The sequence below is a fragment of the Somniosus microcephalus genome, chromosome 18, assembly GCF_052327205.1.
Source record: "Somniosus microcephalus isolate GS21.2 chromosome 18, FLI_Smic_1.0, whole genome shotgun sequence".
Taxonomy (NCBI): Eukaryota; Metazoa; Chordata; class Chondrichthyes; order Squaliformes; family Somniosidae; genus Somniosus; species Somniosus microcephalus.
In genome coordinates this window covers 6634419-6653382 of record NC_141004.1, presented here as the reverse complement: position 1 = coordinate 6653382, position 18964 = coordinate 6634419, and the positions used below count along the sequence as shown (strand labels likewise).

The window sequence follows — 18964 nt, the reverse complement described above, 5'->3', positions numbered from 1 at the left end:
ATCAAAGACGCGAGCCACCCCAGCCACAACCTCTTCGCACTGCTCCCGTCCAGTAAGAGATACCGAAGCATACGGTCTTGTACCAGCAGGTTTCGAAACAGCTTCTACCCCCAGGCCATAAGACTCATGAACGAGTAATTTATTACTGTTGTTTTATTTATTAATACTGTATTTCTATTAGTATTTTTATCATTGTTATGGTATATTTATTCCAATGTTGGGAGGACTTGTAAAAATCAACATTTCATATATGCAGCAGACGTGTGTACTGCACAATGACAAATAAAATTGAATTGAAAAAAAAGTCTTTCCTGGAGCATAGCTGTAGTGACAAGTCACGTCACAGTGCTGGATTTGGATGAACAAAGAATTACAGATCACACTCGACCCACAATGATGAGAGGTGTTGTTGTGAGCTGTGGGCATCACTTTCTTTGGGTTGTCAACTAAGAATGGGAAAACAAATCCAGTTTGTGTACACACACACACACACTTTATTTAATAAGCTGCAAGTAGGATTCTTGTAAATGCTACCAAACACAATGTTGTAATCATAGAACAGATCTTTCATTACAGCCAAGATGATGCTAGACTTTTTTTTTTGCACCAAAAATTTAAAATAAACAGCAGCAAGACACAGCTTGTATTTCAGTCATGCACGGCATTGAAATAATAGCACGGAGATGGAGCAGAAAAAAAAGACAAAACCAGCAGACATGGGTCCAGGTTACTGTGGCCCTGCGCTGGTGAAATGAAGCTTGGAACAGGACGAGACCATGTGCGTCAGCCATGGCTCAGGGGGCAGCACCCTCACCCTCCGGGTCAGACAGTCGTGGGTTCAAGCCCCACTCCAGAGACTCGAGTACATAATCTACACCGACACTCCCAGTGCAGTACTGAGGGAGTGCTGCACTGTCAGAAGTGCCGTCTTTCGGATGAGACGTTAAACGGAGGGTCCGTCTGCCCCCTCAGGCGGATGTAAAAGATCCTACAGCACGATTAGAAGAGCAGAGGAGTTCCTCCGTGTCCTGGCCAACATTCATTCCTTAACCAACATCAGTAAAAAAGATTAACTAGTCATTTATCTCATTGCTGTTTGTGGGAGTTTGCTGTGTGCAAATTGGCTGCTGTATTTCTCTACAACAGTGACTACACTTCAAAAGTACTTCACTGGCTGTAAAGCACTTTGGGACGTCCTGAGGTCGTGAAAGGCGCTGTAGAAATGCAAGTCTTTTTCTCGGTCCAGCGAGCCTGCTCCTTCCACGGTCCAAACATGTTACCTCAAACATGCAATTCTCTCCACGCCGTTCACCCCCAGCGCAAACTATATGAATCTGGCAGCTCTACCAGTATCTCTCAATCCAACTTTCTTCTCCACTGCACATGTTCCATATTACTTCCCAACAACAAAATAGTTCTCTATTGCACAGACTGAGACAAGGACCACATACCACACTTAAATAATGTTAGACATTAAATAGTGCGTTAGATGGCTAACAAAGGGATTACAGCAGGTCTAATATTTTCTATCCCCCCCCCCAATCCCATTTCTCTGTCTTCCTCTCCTGAAGGCACCAACTCCCCTGACAGTAACAGCCAGTGATGTTACATAAACCTCCAGGCTATTAAAAGAGTCAGAATCAAAAGCTACTTTAATATCGCATTAAGACCTGGACCACCAGATGTGCCTAGGCTGGGAGAGGCCCACACAAAGAGCTGGTACCACCAGAACAGATCGCAACATGATAATAAAAGCAGATATAAACTCATTCTTTAAGAACACAGTATTAAATATAGCATTACAGTTTAAACATGGTCCCCAGATGCCAAGGATTCTATTCTCTAACAAAGATAAAAACTAATCAAAAATAAAAGGGAATCTCATTCTATTTCTTCCAAGGCTGCAGGCTGCTTGGCAGTCGTGGCATTGCAAAGATTGCACCATCTATCCCCTGATCATGACAAACGCAAGTGATAGTGTGATCGATTGACAGCAAAAGGGCTAGAAGGGTAGCAACTGAAAGGATTAATTTTAAAACACTCCAAGGGAGTCTTGACAGGGCTTGGCAAGATCACTGTTGCTGATATACTGAGCTGATTCTATCATTTTTTTTTTAAAGTTCGCCCTGAGGCATAGTTCTCATGATGGTGCAGGGTGACTGGGCTGTTCCCTGCTCCATTTATAGAACACACTTTAAAGCATCTAATTGAATGGTGGAACAGGCCCAAGGGGCCGAATGGCCTACTCCCCCAGTTGCTGTGCATGTTTTTTTTTTATTCATTCATGCGATGCGGCCCTCGCTGACAAAGCCAGCATTTATTGCCTATCCCTAATTGCTCTCGAGGTGGTGGTGAGTCACCTTCTTCAATACAACCGAGTGGCTTGCTTGGCCATTTTAGGGCAGTTAAGAGTCAACCACATTACTGTGGAGTCACATATAGGCCAGACCAGGTAAGGACGGCAGATAGCCTTCCCTAAAGGACATTTGTGAACCAGATGGGTTTTTAATGACAATCACCATTACGGAATACTAGCTTTTTATTCCAGATTTATTTAATTAAATTTAAATTCCCCAGCTGCTGTGGCGGGATCTGAACTCATGTCTCCTGATTATTAGTCCATGCCTCTGGATTACTAGTCCAGTAACATAACCACTGTGCTACCATACCCCTAGAAGTAGGAAACAGCATTGAAATAATTGATACTCGATAAATCAGATTAATTAACCAAATGTGGACTGCTCGATTTCTGCTACGCTCTCAAGTGACAGAACCCTTCCTAATGACGCAGAAATCAGTAACCTCACCCAAAATCAAAACAATTTAAATAGCTCGACTAAAGACCCTGGCGTTCAAACTGCACATTATAAAAGTGGTATTTCTGTGGCCAGTCTGCCTGCATCCTCCTTGACCGCAGTCACCTGGCATGTTTCATTTTAACAGATGTTTATAACTGGATCGCCTGCCTTTACAATAACGGGGTGCGTACGGTTTATGTACTTTATATCCATCATATACGTACACATTACTCATTATTTGCTGCACTGAAGTAGTGTCAAAATTTAAGAGGAAGTAAAGATGAAAATGAGCTTGCCAGCGACACAGAATCCTCAGTTGGTGCAATCTATTTAAATACTGGATAGAGCCCAGAATGAGTTCCAGAAAGAGTGAAGGGCCCCAACTCCAAGATCTGTCTCTTTCAGATGCCAACCGACCTGCTTGTAAGGTCCCATCGCAAGTGCTGCAGTGACCCAGTCACGTGGCCTCTAGATCACGGGGAAGGGTGGTGGTGTTGGGGGGAGGGGGGGGGGGGGAGGAAAGAGTGGTGGGAAAGAGGAGAACGAGAGCAAACAAACATTCTGACCAAGGGTTTGCTACCGTCAGTGAAAGATCAGCCCCATCCCCAGCCAAATGACTAATTGGTTTCACACCATGTCTATTCACTGTACATTATTTTTAAGTCATGATTTGTGCAACAGTCCCATTATTCAACTGTGAAAAGATGAGATAAAGGGCCACTACTTTATTGCCGTGAATATTAAATTAATGCAAAGTACAGACAAATGCTTGGACAAAGTAAAAACAAAATGAGAGATGGCACTAGCTCCAGACAGCATCCTGTATTTAATACTCCAGGTACGTTTAACATACTCTGTGAAACAACAACATCTAGTGCCAGCAAAACGGTACTGCAACAGAATTAAGCTGCCTCTTTTCAGGTTTAAGAGATGTCCGAAGTACAGGAAAGTAAAATGGACATGCTCTAACCATGCCAGTTAATTCAGGCGCCACCTCGAACTATGCCCATGGTGAAAGTACTGAGCCACCTACAACAGGAGCCCACGATTCAACTCTGCTGCAACCCACTCTAATCTAGCACAGAATCGAGACTTCGATTTTGTTGCAACCGAGTGTTGAATAAGCCAAAAAGACCACATATTTGGAACCAGCTTGTTAACATTTGAGGCTAAACAGATGTCAAATATTCAAGTAACAAAGAAATAAACTTGCATTTATACAATGCCTTTAACGAAGTAAAACGTCCCAAGGTGTTTCACAGGAGCGATTATCAATCAAAATTTGACACCGAGCCACATAACGAGATATGTGACACAGGTGACCGAAAGCTTGGTCAAAGAGGTAGGTTTTAAGGAGCGTCTTAAAGAAGGAAAGAGGTAGAGAGGTTTAGGGAGGGAATTCCAAATAAAGCCATCTGTGCAGTGATTGGCAGAATATTCCTGGTACATCCAAGATATTGACTGCACAGTTTTATTTTTCGGGAATATTTTGATCCTTAAAAAGGTACAGGAGTCATTGCTGGGGAAAATGGGAGATGATTCTGCTCTGGGTCGAATACATTTGAGCTGCACGATTAAAATGTCTTCACTATACAAACAGGGATAGTACTCCTAGGCTTCAGGACTCTGGCCTGTGGGCTTTCAACTCAACCCCTGAAGTGTACTCCTTGCTGAACAGGTGCAGCATTTCCCCTTTTCAGACCAGCCAAGCACACTCGAGTGAATTAGGGCCAACCTGTGCTATGCTGAGTGGCGAAGGCTCACCAGAAACTGTCAGCACACTCCTGCTGCTTAAGGCTCCCAGAGTGACATCAGGTTGGAGCAGGAACAAACCCAATTCCCAGCAGTGACAGTGACAGGTTAGCACTCCAAGCCACCGGCAGCCTGTGCAATTTTAGCAGCACACAGATGCTAAGCTCTGTAATTAAAGGTTTGATAAATTCCAACATATTCCATTATTGCCCAGCTATTGGCTCACTTGATTGTGGAGTTTATATCACATTCATTCAGCTTAGGCGATCCAGTCGTAACTCACTCTCTGGAGTCCCAGGTATCTGTTATTATTCTATATATAAACCATTCGAACAGATTCCAACCTGTAACTCACTCCGATTGCAGCCTGAACACACTTGCAATGCTGTATTTCAGCTGATAGAATGTAGCACTCATAGGAACAGGAGGTGGCTATTGAGCTCCTCAAGCCTGTTCCACCATTCAGTTAGATCATGGCTGATGATGCCATTGATAATCCAGCCAATTCTGATGCTTAAATTTAAGTTTCTATTAGTTGTTTACAGCAATGGATTTCAAATTATTATTTTTTTTTACATCCCATAAAAAGTTAAAATTTAAGAAGAATTCACACTACTTAAGAGTAAAGTTGTGTTCAGCATATAAAAATCCTGGGACGTCACACAGTGACAGATCACACACCTTATTCATTACCCAAGGAGGCAGGCATCAGAACAAAATTCCAACAGCCTCAGTTCACAAGAGGAACAAGACCAACAACCTGATGTGGATTGTCTCTAATGATGCTCTTGATAAAGCAAGCACAGAATCAGAAATTACAGTTTGCAGTAAATGTTGATGATTTTAGGTACATCTTTGCTTACTTCGCATCCACCCTTGGAGCAACATAATGAATTAATTTATACTCAAAGCATTTCCATTTTCACTGCTAACAGTTATATAAATATATAAAAATAAATCTGCGTCAGAAGATACGTTGATGCACTCAGTGATTTGAATATTTGCGACAGCTGGTCCCATTGTGACACAAACTGGGCGGTCATGGACTCTGGCTCTCTGCATGACAAGGGGGACGAGGGATAGGCAGGGTTCCTCAATTCACATCCCATGACAGTGTGTTAAAAGTGCCAAGTTGTCCCATAACACTGTCCACAAACATCCTCAAATATATATACGAGCGACGGACAGTTCTGGTTCATGCAGCCTGTCCCATACAATTGCGATACCTTGTGTATCACAATATATACACTCCCCACCCCACCCCAAACCGTGAGATCTCCTGGGAGATAATTACTGCATTAATTCGCAGCATCACTGCATGGCCAGCATGTCACACGGGGCGCACATTTATATCCATTTAATCCTCATTATTTAAAAATCAATTGCACTCATTCGGAATTTTTATTGCAATTATTGCAGCAAGCAGGAACAGGGCAATTTGGCAAAAGCAGCATTCATTTTGTGCTGCTTCGGAGCACCGTCAGTTGGCCAGTTATAGAATAGATTTGGGGGGGAAAGAGAAAGAAATAAAAGGGGTACTAAAGGTTTCTTAAAGCCAGCTTTGTTCAAAAAAAATCTATTTGCCCAGACCAATCAATCACTGAACTACTCTTCCAATGTCACATCAGACTTTCAGGCTCATCCTTATCTGAGAGAGAGATGCTGTGCACACGGCACATGGCAATTACTGACTGTCGACATTGACAATGTTAAATCTCTATTTTCTTCTTGGAGAGGTAACTGTTGTTAATCTGGTTCATGATGACGAGAGCGGGAATCAGCGGAACGATTAAGCACAAGTACCACAAGACCCCGCTAACCTGGGCTTTGAACCAATCCGAGCACAGGCCCAGCACCACTGTAGACGTCGCCATCAAGTAAGTCACTAGACCGCACGTGGCGTGGTAGAGCCGCAGCCGAGCCACCGAGTAGGTGTTAATCAAATTCGGAAACAAGAGGCAGAGGCCGCACAGCAACTGGCCGCAGACCGCGATTGAGGTCCCTATTCCCAGGATGCTGTGCCACGAGGTGAGGTGTGGGGACTCCGAGATGTTCTTGCTGGAGAAGATGAAGATGAGGCCGACGGAGCCAAAGATTGCAGCAAGGACCTGCAATACCCAGTGAACTCGCACCTTGGCTTTAATGGAGCAAAAGAAGAAGGGCGAGCTGTCCTGGGAGAAGGTCAGAATGGCTTCCGTCATACAGAAGCAGACCTGGAAAACAAAACGGACACAGGCTCATATCAATGCAATTCAGCTTGGCTCAGTTGGTAGCGCACTTACCCCAGAGTCAGGCGGTTGTGGGTTCAGACTGACGCTCCATTGCAGTCATTCTGATCTCTTGCACATCCCTGATTCCCATCACTCCGTTATTGGCAGCCATGCCTTCAGCTGCCTGGGCTCGAAGCTCTGGAATTCCCTCCATAAACCTCTCCACCTCTCTCCTCCTTTAAGACGCTCCTTAAAACCTACCTCTTTGACCAAGCTTTTGGTCACCTGTCCAAAAACCACCTCATGTGGCTCGGTGTCAAATTGTTTGATAACGCTCCTGTGAAGCGCCTTGGGACTTTTTACTACGTTAACAGTGTTGTATAAATACAAGTTGTTGTTGCTGCGTTAACAGAAGCGCCATCCTTGGGATACGACATTAGAGAGTGCGCTGGCGGCTCACGTGGGCATTAAAGATCCAATGGCACTATTTGGGCAGCGGGTCGTTCTCCTGGTGTCCGGGCCAACATTCCCTCAACCAACACCACAAAAAATAAACGACGAACGGCTCATTCACCTCATTGCGATTTACAAAACATAAGAAATAGGAGTCGTCGGCCACGCGGCCCCTCGAGCCTGCTCCGCCACACGGCCCCTCGAGCCTGCTACGTCACACGGCCCCTCGAGCCTGCTCCGCCACACGGCCCCTCGAACCTGCTCCGCCACATGGCCCCTCGAGCCTGCTCCGCCACACGGCCCCTCGAGCCTGCTCCGCCACACGGGCCCTCGAGCCTGCTCCGCCACACGGCCCCTTGAGCCTGCTCCGCCATTCAATAAGATCATGACTGATCTTCGACCTCAACTCCACTTTCCCATCCAATCCCCATATCCCTCGATTCCCCTGAAGTCCAAAAATCTATCGATCTCAGCCTTGAATATACTCAACGACTGAGCATCCACAGCCCTCTGGGGTAGAGAATTCCAAAGATTCACAACCCTCTGAGTGAAGAAATTCCTCCTCATCTCAGTCCTAAATGGCCGACCCCTTATGTCCCCTAGTTCTAGACTCTCCAGCCAGGGGAAGCATTCTCTAAGCATCTACCGTCAAGCCCTCTAAGAAGTTTATACTTTTCAGTGAAATCACCTCTCATTCTTCTAAACTCTAGGAAATATAGGCCTAGTCTACTCAATCTCTAGGACAATCCCCTCATCCCATGAATCTGTCTAGTGAACCTTCCTTGCTACAGCAAGACTCCCAGCCACTACCCCCCACCCCCAATACATTCACACTGGGAAAACAGAAATGCAAAATAGCTTGCACCTGCGTGGATTTTTGAAAAATACTTTAACTGGTACAAGTGGAGCTACCAACAGCGCAAAATGAAGCAGTTTCATTAAACTGGCACTGCCACATTCTAACATTTAACCCAGGTTATGGGACTGGGTCTCTGCAGTAACGCACTTGATCCCATCTCCACTCCCGATAAGAATCCACAGGAATAATGCTTTAAAACAAACTTTCTCCAGCATCGAGTTCCCATCATTAATTGCATTTAAAGGGAAGCTAGATAAACACAGGAGGGAGAAAGGAATAGAAGGTTATGCTGTTAGGACAGTTAGATGAAATGGGGTGGGAGGAGGGTTGTGTGGAGCATAAACACTGGCATAGACCGAATGGCCTGTTTCTGTGCTGTACACTCGAAGTAACTCATTCCGTCCCTTCACCTATTTGCCCCCTGCAGAAGGCACTGACTCACATTGGGGCTCGAGCCGTGGGCACTGCCAGCCCTCTGGTACTTCGAGCAAGTGGCCATTCGTCATCCTACAGAATGAGTGTCAGCGAGCAAGCCGACTGCAGTGCCATCATTGGTGATGCCGATCCTGTCCTTACCCGATATCCACCAGTTGCACATTTTCTAGCAGGAGTCACTGGTTGGTTCTCCCTCCCTAGCCGAGGATCGGAGACACCAGGTGTAGCTCCCGAGCTGGGCCAGGTCGGCACTGACCGACATTCGAAACCGGTGCGCTCTCAGTCTGCACGGGCACTGCACTGACCCAGCAAGGCAGCTACTCTCATTATTTCAGTGTGCAGAAAATACGCAAATGACACAGTGGATGTTTTTCACTTGCCAATAACAGCTACACAGAGTGAGGAAGAGAATTTTAACAGCTTTGCTTTCACCAAAGCCAACTTGCACACTGCGTGCTACTGTGGCCTTTAATAAGCTAAAAACACCAACACAGATTGAGTATTTCATTACCCAATCTCATGAAACATATTTGTTAAACCATAACAACTAACATTTCCCCCCCCACGTCTATTCTCAGCTCTCCTGTGCTCTGGTGGGAGCCACAAGGCAGCTCATTTCCCCACTCTACCCTGGTGGTAGCAGTTCCTGCAAAGTGATGCAGTGGCCCGTGTTCTGAAGGTGTTGTGTTTATACTGCAGGCGGATTTGAATCGTTGATGTCAACACAAACAAGAATGCGCTGGTAGAACTGGTGCAGCCACTCCTGTTCAGGAGCTTCAAAACCCGCATCTTTCCAGGAGCATCACTTGTGACAATCTCCCAGCTGCATTCACGATTTCACACCTCCTCCACAGTCCCAGATAAATGGCAACAGCAGCACTGAGGCAGGGAAAGAAACCACCTCTTGGGAAAGTGCTCTGTGCCCCCACACGTACTAGCATCGCCTCGAATAAGAGTTAGGGGAGCGCAGCTGACAAGACACACAGTTCTCCATGGTGTGAAAGACAGGGAACTGTCAGGTGTCATAAATCCAAAATGCAGGCCTATCAATCCACTGTATGATTAAGGCTACGCACTCCAGTCAGGTGAATGCAGAGAGCTGCTTGTATGCACAGCAGGTTCCCATAATACACAGCAAAGTCCAACATACCTAGAGACAAGCACTCCACGCCAAGTGTAAAACAGGGTGTACAGAAGTCACTCCCCCACAAGACCAGAACAAAAAGAGCTCAGTACAACTGCTTTTAGACTGTCCGGTCCATACCAGCACTACTGGCTCGCAACACACAAATAGCTGCTGCTCGATGGGATATCTGTTGGGAATCGCCAAGAGAGATGCCCAAGGTGGCCTTTATAGAAAAAAAACAGCCTTACTGAATCCAGGTTAGCATTTGGGATGGCAAGCGACTGGGCGAGAGCTGTGGGTTGGGAACCGTCAGTTGATGCACAGCATTCACGTAGTATAAAAGTGGTCTAAGTGCATGAATCAAGAAACAGTGTCAGAGCACTTCAGACAATGAATTACCCTGAGCAGAGATGTGGAATTGAACCAGTCCTTCCCCCCACTCAAACTCCAGAGGATAAATTGACCAATCCCCAGCTTTCTCCCATGATCTGACATGGACAAGGCCCGTCAATTAGTCGGTTAGTGCCACCAGATTGTTCCTTAATGTCAATTTTTATTTTAAACTACCCCATTTCTTGTGGTGTTGCACATGAAGAGTCAACAACAACAACTTGCATTTATATAGCACCTTTAACGTAGTAAAACGTCTCAAGGCTCTTCACAGGAGCATTTTCAAACAGATTTTGACATCATAAGTAGATATTAGGACAGGTGGCCAAAAGCTTGGTCAAAGAGGTAGGCTTTAAGGAGCATCTTAAAGGAGGAAAGAGAGGTAGAGGGGTTTAGGGAGTCAAGACCACATGTAGTCTTCAGACGGTGTTAGAGGGCCGGGGATAATTGGACCAGGGCGTGCAGATGCAATTCAACCCTCATTTTAAAGCCACACATTCTTGCCTTATGATTATACTTCAATTATAAATTGGGTCCACATTTATAATGGGAACGTCCTGTGCAGACTCGTCGTGCCGTAATTAAATCCTCCTGCTAACGGTGGCACCGCAGCACTTCCACAGTTCCAGAGACCAACTCACCTAGCAGCTTCCATTACAAATGCAGACATAGGAATTTATACCGGAACAGTTGGCATGAAGTGCGTGCAGATGCAATATTTTTGATAAATTACAGGCAGACATTAATAAACTTGCAGAATGGGCATATAATTGGCAAATAAAGTTCAACACAAATAAATGTGAGTTATTACATTTTAGTAGGAAGAATAGGGAGGTCACAGTTCTGGGTGGGGTAGAGGAACAAAGGGTTCTAATCACTAAAAGTTGCGACACAGGTTAACAAGGCAATAAAAAAAAAGCAAACCAAGCACTAGGGTTTATTTCTAGAGGGATAGAATTGAAAAGTAGGGAAGTTATGTTAAACCTGTATCGAACCTCGGTTAGACCACACTTGGAGTACTGCGGACAGTTGTGGTCACCATATTATAAAAAGGATATAGAGGCACTGGAGAGGGTGCAGAGAAGATTTACAAGGATGATGCCAGAAATGTGAGGATTATGAAAGGTTTTGATAGAGTGGATAGAGAGAGAATGTTTCCACTTGTGGGGAAGAGCATAACTAGAGGCCATCAACATAAGATAGTCACCAAGGAATCCAATAGGGAATTCAGAAGAAACTTTTTACCCAGAGTGGTGAGAATGTGGAACTCGCTACCACAGGGAGTGGTTGAAGTGAATAGTATAGATGATTTAAGGGGAGGCTAGATAAGCATGAGGGAGAAGGGAATCGAGGGTTATGCTGATAGATTTAGATGAGGAAAGACAGGAGGAGGCTCGAGTGGAGCATAAACACCGGCACGGACTGGTTGGGCCGAATGTTTCATCAACTCGGGATGTGCACCAGTTCATGGCAACAGGGATTCAAACTTCACGAGTGATCCCCCAAGACTCTGGGACACCTTTGCAGAAAAAAGCTGGGATACGCTTGTTGTGAAGACTGCTCACAGAAGAAAGCCACGCTAAGTTAATCAATACATAAAATGTTCTTTTAAAAACAAACAGACTACTTTCGTGTCAAATCATTTCTATGCTTCAAAAAGAAACACTTACTGCTACAGCCATGCAGGTCGGGTGCCAGGAGAAACGACCTGCAAAAGATCAGATATTCAGACGGTGAACATTACGAGAACGGCACTGAGCCCAATCCAGAATAAAATACTATTTGATGATGTGCCATAAAGGCGCTGCTCTGGGCACTGGGCACCGCTCTGGGCAGTGCGCACCGCGAGCAGCAGGGCATGCTGCTCTGGGCACTGTGACCAGCGCTGTCACACAGTCCTTTCACTTCTGGGATCTGGGATTCAATCAACCCAGATTGACAACAAAAGTGCCCTCTTTATCACCTTTAAACCTCCTGGGACTGTAGCCTGACTCCAGTTTTTATGGGCGGGAGATTATACAAACAACATTCCCCATTAATCGGGAGTGCCACAAAGATGAGTCATGTGGAAATATCGCACTGCTAGAGTAGGAGCAAGGGGGTTGTGATGACGCACATTAGATGGGAGCTTTAATTTGTATCTGATCCATGCTGTACCTAATGGGTTAGTGTAGAGGGAGCTTTACTTTCTGTCCTTTCCATCGCTCTGCCGCATTCCTTCCTCCCTCTCCCACTTCCCGCACACTGGATCAGACAGGGAGAGAAAGATTAGTATCGTCAACCCAGGGCTGGAAGGATGGTGTAGAGGTTTCAGATTCCTGGGACACTGGGACCACTTTTGGGGCCAGGGATGGTCTTCACCTAACCCAAAGAGGCACCTGCATCCTTGCAGAAGGGGTAAATAGGACAGTGGGAAAGGTTTCTGCTAGAGGGTGGGAGGGGGAACATCCACACCATCAAAAAGAGAAGAAACAGCAGGACATACGGGCAAGACAGGGACAATTACCCAAGTAAGAGTCCTGGACAAGGGTGCATAAGAAATAAAACTAGTGAGTGAGTGAGAAACACAAATTCAGCTTACAGGGCAAGACATACTAGCCATGAGAGAGACCTGGCTACAACTGGACATGGCTGGGAATTTAATATCCCACACAATAGCATCTTTAGAAAGGCCAGGGATATTGGTAAAGGCTGATAAATATTGATAGAAGACACAGATACAGCAGTAGGAAGAAGGGATTTCAACTTCAGCACCTTTCCCCCTCCTTACCCCGCACCACCTTCATGCCCTCCTCTACACTCCCATCGTCCCTCCTACCCCCGTCCCACCCTCAATCCCCCCTTTTACCCAGTGCCTACCCACATTTTCCATTCTACCTTGTGCCCCACCTGCATTTCTCCATCTGCCCCCATTCCCCCTGTTCCAACACTAATTTCCCATTCTCCCCAGCCTCATTTCCCATTCTCCCGTTTCCTCCTCCTTCCTTCCTTCCCCACACCCCCATCCCACCTCTATTTCCCAGTCTATTCCCGTCTCATTCCCTCCTCCTGTCTTGGATCCATTTCCCCCAGTCTCCCCCCTCCCACATCTGCCCAGCTGGCTCAGTGCTCCCCCCTCCCCTAGACACCCCAGTTTGCCCCGAGTTCTCCCTCTCCCCCCAGGCACTCACCTCTCCTCCTCAGTCTCCCCGCATTGCCCCCAGGGTTACCCTCTCCCCACATTATCCCCAGAGTTACCCTCTGCCCGCCATTGCCCCCAGGGCTACCCTCTCCCTCCATTGCCCCCAGGGCTACCCTCTCCCCCCCCATTGCCCCTAGGGTTACCCTTTCCCTCTCCCCCCATTGCCCCCAGGGTTACCCTTTCCCTCTCCCCCCATGGTTACCCACTCCCCCCATTACCCCCAGGGTTACCCTCTCCCTCCACTGCCCCCAGGGTTACCCTCTCCCTCCACTGCCCCCAGGGTTACCCTCTCCCTCCACTGCCCCCAGGGTTACCCTCTCCCCCATTACCCCCAGGGTTACCCTCTCCCCCCATTACCCCCCGGGTTACCCTCTCCCCCCATTCCTCCCAGGGTTACCCTCTCTCCACAGGATTACCCTCTCCCCCCATTACCCCCAGGGTTACCCTCTCCCCCCAGAGTTACCCTCTCCCTCCATTGCCCCCAGGGTTACCCTCTCCCTCCATTGCCCCCAGGGTTACCCTCTCCCCCCATTGCCCCCAGGGTTACCCGCTCCCCCCATTACCCCCAGGGTTACCCTCTCCCTCCATTACCCCCAGGGTTACCCTCTCCCTCCATTACCCCCAAGGTTACCCTCTCCCTCCATTGCCCCCAGGGTTAACCTCTGCCCACCATTGCCCCCAGAGTTACCCTCTCCCTCCATTGCCCCCAGGGTTACCCTCTGCCCACCATTGCCCCCAGGGTTACCCTCTCCCCCCATTGCCCCCAGGGTTACCCTCTCCCTCTACTCCTCCCAGGGTTACCCTCTCCCTCCATTGCCCCCAGGGTTACCCTCTCCCTCCACTGCCCCCAGTCACTCACTGCTGCCGGGCCGGCTCCGCGCTCCCAGGTAGACGCTCAGCCCGATCGCGCTCAGGTGCGCCGCCGCTCCGGCCGCCTTCCTCAGGCAGGGCCACAGGCCGCAGCGCCGCCGCTCCCCGGCCCATCCGCCCGAGCGCTCGGGACCGAGCAGGCGCTGGGGACTCCGCATCTCCCCGTTCCGGGTTCGGCTCCCGGCTCCTCACCGCCGCCTACCAGGCCCGCCTCCGCGTCACTTCCTGGATACCGGCCGGAAGTGTGGGCAGACTGAGTGATTGACAGTCGGGCCAGCCAATCACAGCAAGCCCCAGGTGACGGTGCTCAGGTAGCTGCACTACAACAACAACAACACTTGTCCATCAGCAACACATTGATGCCTACAAACATAGAAATATAGAAACATAGTAATATAGAAACATAGTAATATAGAAACATACAAATATACAAACAGAAACATAGAAACATACAAACATAGAAATATAGAAACATAGAAACATACATAGAAATATAGAAACATAGAAACATAGAAATATACAAACAATATAGAAATATACAAACAAGATAGAAACATAGAAATATAGAAATATAGAAACATAGAAGATAGGAGCAGGAGTAGGCCATTCGGCCCCTCGAGCCTGCTCCGTCATTCAATGAGATCATGGCTGATCATCCAAATTCAGTGCCCTGTCCCGGCCTTCTCCCCATATCCCTTTAGCCTTAAGAAAAATATCTAACTCCTTCTTGAATATATTTAATGAATTGGCCTCAACTGCCTTCTGTGGTAGAGAATTCCACAGGTTCACCACTCTCTGGGTGAAGAAATTCCTCCTCATCTCAGTCCTAAATGGCTTACCCCTTATCCTTAGTGTGGAGATGCCGGTGTTGGACTGGGGTGGACAAATGTAAGAAGTCACACAACACCAGGTTATAGTCCAACAGTTTTATTTGAAATCACAAGCTTTCGGAGCGCTGCTGACGAAGGAGCAGTGCTCCGAAAGCTTGTGATTTCAAATAAAACTGTTGGACTATAACCTGGTGTTGTGTGACTTCTTACCCTTATCCTTAGACTGTGACCCCTGGTTCTGGACTCCCCCGCCATCAGGAACATCCTTCCTGCATCTAGTCTGTCTAGTCCTGTTAATTGCTGGAAATTTGAAAAAAGAAACAGAAAATGCTGGAAATACTCAGCAGATCAGGCAGCATCTGTGGAGAGAGAAACAGAGTTAACATTTCAGGTCAATGACCCTTCATCGGAGAACTGGAAAAAGTTAGAGATGTAACAGGTTTTAAACAAGTGCAGGGGCAGGGAAAGGGGGAAAGGGGACAAGGTCTGTGATAGGCTGGAAGGCAGGAGCGATTAAATGACAAAAGGGATGATGATGTGAGCCAAAAGGAGAAGGTAATGGGACAAGTAAAGAAACAAAAGATGGGTTGAGAGGAGGTGAAAATGGGAATAACAGAATCATCAGCAACAGCGGCCGTCCGAAAAAATAGGGGCAGAGGTTATTATCGGAAATTGTTGAACTCGATGTTCAGTCTGGAAGGCTGTAAAGTGCCTAATCGAAAGATGAGGTGCTGTTCCTCGAGCTTACGTTGAGCTTCATTAGAACAGTGTCGGAGGCAGAGGTCAGAGTGGGAGCGGAGTGGAGAGTTAAAGTTTTTTTCATTTGTTCATGGGATGTGGGCGTCGCTGGCAAGGTCAGCATTTATTTCCCATCCCTAATTGTCCTTGATCTATCCTTGGCCCCCTCCTATTTCTCATCAACATGTTGCCCCTTGGCGACATCATCCGAAAACACAGCGTCAGTTTCCACATGTATGCTGACGACACCCAGCTCTACCTCACCACCACTTCTCTCGACCCCGCCACGGTCTCTAAATTGCCAGGCTGCTTGTCTGACACCCAGTTCTGAATGAGCAGAAATTTTCTCCAATTAAATATTGGGAAGACCAAAGCCATTGTTTTCGGTCCCTGCCACAAACTCCAATCCCTAGCCACTGACTCCATCCCTCTCCCTAGCATCTGTCTGAGGCTGAACCACACTGTTCGCAACCTTGGTGTCATATTTGACCTTGAAATGAGCTTCCGACCACATATCCGCAGCATAACTAAGACCACCTATTTCCACCTCCATAACATCACCCGTCTCCGCCCTTGCCTCAGCTCATCCACTGCTGAAACCCTCATCCCTGCCTTTGTTACCTCTAGACTTGACTATTCCAACTCACTCCTGGCCGGCCTCCCACATTCTGCCCTACGTAAACTTGGGGTCATCCAAAACTCGGCTGTCCGTGTCTTAACTTGCACCAAGTCCCATTCGCCCATCACCCCCAGTGCTCGCTGACCTACATTGGCTCCCAGTTAAGCAGTGCCTCGATTTCAAAATTCTCATCCTTGTTTACACCTCCCTCCATGGTCTCGCCTCTCCCTATCTCTGTAATCTCCTTCAGCCCCACAACCCCCCGAGATATCTGCGCTCCTCTAATTCTGCCCTCTTGAGCATCCTTGATTATAACCACTCAACCTTTGGCGGCCGTGCCTTCTATTGTCTAGGCCCTAAGCTCTGGAATTCCCTGCCTAAACCTCTCCGCCTCGCTACCTCTCTTTCCTCCTTTAAGACGCTCCTTAAAGCCTACCTCTTTGACCAAGCTTTTGGTCACCTGCCCTAATTTCACCGTATGTGGCTCGCTGTCAAATTTTTTGTCTTTTATTACTCCCGTGAAGCATCTTGGGATGTTTTACTATGTTAAAGGCGCTATATAAATACAAGTTGTTGTTGTTGTTGAGAAGGTGGTGGTGAGCCACCTTCTTGAACCACAGAGGGCAGTTAAGAGTCAATCACATTGCTGTGGGTCTGGAATCACATACAAGCCAGACCAGGTAAGGGTGGCAGATTTCCTTCCCTGAAGGACATTAGTGAACCAGATGGGTTTTTATGACAATCCGGTAGTTTCATGGTCACCATTACTGATACTAGTTTTTTTAATTCCAGATTTATTTAATTGAATTTAAATTCCACAGCTGCCATGGTGGGCATTTGAACTCATGTCTCTGGATCATTAGTCCAGGTCTCTGGATTACTAGTCCAGTAACATAGCCACTATGCTACCATACCCCAAGTGACAGGCGACCGAAAGCTCGGGGTCACGCTTGCGGACTGAACGGAGGTGTTCCACAAAGCGGTCACCCAATCTGCATTTGGTCTCCCCAGGGTACAACACCTTGTATTTATACAGCACCTTTAACTTGGTAAAACATCCCAAGATGCTTCACAGGAGCGATTATCAAACAAAACTTGACACCAAGCAACATAAGGAGATATTAGGACAGGTGACCAAAAGCTTGGCCAGAGGCAGGTTTTAAGGAACGTCTTAAAGGAGGAAAGAGAGGTAGAGAGAATCGGAGCGGTTTAGGCAAGGAATTCCATAGCTGAGGGCCCAGGCAACAGAAGGCATGGCCACCAATGGTGGAGCGATTAAAAACGGGATGTGCAAGAGACCAGAATTGGAAGAGCGCAGAGATCTCAGGGGGTTGTGGAGTTGGAGAAGATTACAGCGATAGGGAGGGGCGAGGCCATGGAGGGATTTGAAAGCAAGGATGAGAATTTTAAAATCGAGGCATTGCTGGACCAGGGAGCCAATGTAGGTCAGCAAGCACAGGGGTGATGTGTGAACGGGTCTTGGTGCGATTTAGGACACAGGCAGCTGAGTTTTCGATGAGCTGAAGTTTATGGAGGGTGGAAGATGGGAGGCCAACCCGGAGTGTGTTGGAATAGTCAAGTCTCGAGGTAACAAAGGCATGGATGAGGGTTTCAGCAGCAGATGAGCTGGGGCAGGGAATCCAAGGGAACAGGCCATTCAGCCCCTCAAGTCTGTTCTGCCATTCAATGAGATCATGGCTGATCTATACCTTAACTCCATCTACCCACCTTGGTTCCGTAACCCTTAATTCCCTTACCTAACAAAAATCTATCAATCTCAGTTTTGAAATTTTCAATTGACCCCCAGCCTCAACAGCTTTTTGGGGGAGAAAGTTCCAAATTTTCACTACCCTTTGTGTGAAGATGCTACCTGACATCACCCCTGGACGGCCTAATTCTAATGTTAAAGCTATGCCCCCTTGTTCTGGACTTCCACAGCAGAGGAAGTAGTTTCTCTATCAAACCCTTTAATCATCTTAAATACTTCAATTAGATCACACCTTAATCTTCTATATTGAAGGAAATACAAGTCTCGTCTATGCAACCCGTCTTCATACTTCAACCCTTTCAGAAGTGAGCCCCACCCTTAAATACAACAAAAAGGGCATTCTCTTTCAAAAAAATCCAAACTCCAGGCATCCAATTTGTAATTTAATCTTCAGACAGCGCAGTTCCAGTGATCTCCTGCATTAGTTTCAATTGCCGGGGGGGGGGGGGAGGTGTCAGAGATGAATTTCACAGAAATTGGCATGGTTTTTTAACCTCTCCCAGGAGATTGCATGGTTTGGGGTGGGGTGGGGAGGTTTGGGGTGGGGCGGGGAGTGTATATATTGTGATACACAAGGCATCGCAACTGTGTGGGACAGGCTGGATGGACAAGAGGGTCTTTCCCTGTCTGTCATTGTTCATATGTTTGTAAATCTGGATGGTTGCAACCCTATGAGTGCTACACAATTCCTGTGCCTTTCCTGGTGGCTCAGTGGGTAGCACTCTTAGCTCTGAGTCAGACGGGCATAGGTTCAAGTCCCACTCCAGACACTTGAGCACAAAATCCCAGGCCAACACTCCCAGTGCAGTGCTGCGGGAGTGCTGCACGGTCGGAGGTGCCGTCGTTCAGATGAGACATTAAACTGAGGCCCCGTCTGCCCTCTCAGGTGGACGTAAAAAATCCCATGGCACTATTTCAAAGAGCAGGGGAGTTCT

The 18964-nt window shown here is 47.3% G+C and overlaps 1 protein-coding gene across 1 annotated transcript; it reads right to left on the bottom strand.

Moving 5' to 3' along the window:
• Positions 1–465: 465 nt before the first annotated feature.
• cyb561d1 (cytochrome b561 family, member D1) lies at positions 466–14447 on the bottom strand. The gene is made up of 3 exons (XM_086010992.1): positions 14064–14447; positions 11694–11731; positions 466–6763 (listed from the first exon to the last, which is right to left on the bottom strand). Exons 1-3 carry the CDS (start codon positions 14230–14232, stop codon positions 6260–6262), a joined length of 711 nt encoding a protein of 236 aa, XP_085867118.1. The 5' UTR covers positions 14233–14447; the 3' UTR covers positions 466–6259.
• Between the last annotated feature and the right edge of the window lie 4517 nt (positions 14448–18964).

Excerpts from the sequence above, each read along its gene's own strand:
- cyb561d1 (XM_086010992.1), bottom strand. The coding sequence starts at position 14,232 with ATGCGGAGTCCCCAGCGCCTGCTCGGTCCCGAGCGCTCGGGCGGATGG. Across the intron at positions 11,732-14,063 it reads GCGGAGCCGGCCCGGCAGCA|GTCGTTTCTCCTGGCACCCG; the intron begins GTGAGTGACTGG and ends GATCTTTTGCAG. Across the intron at positions 6,764-11,693 it reads CGACCTGCATGGCTGTAGCA|GTCTGCTTCTGTATGACGGA; the intron begins GTAAGTGTTTCT and ends TTTGTTTTCCAG.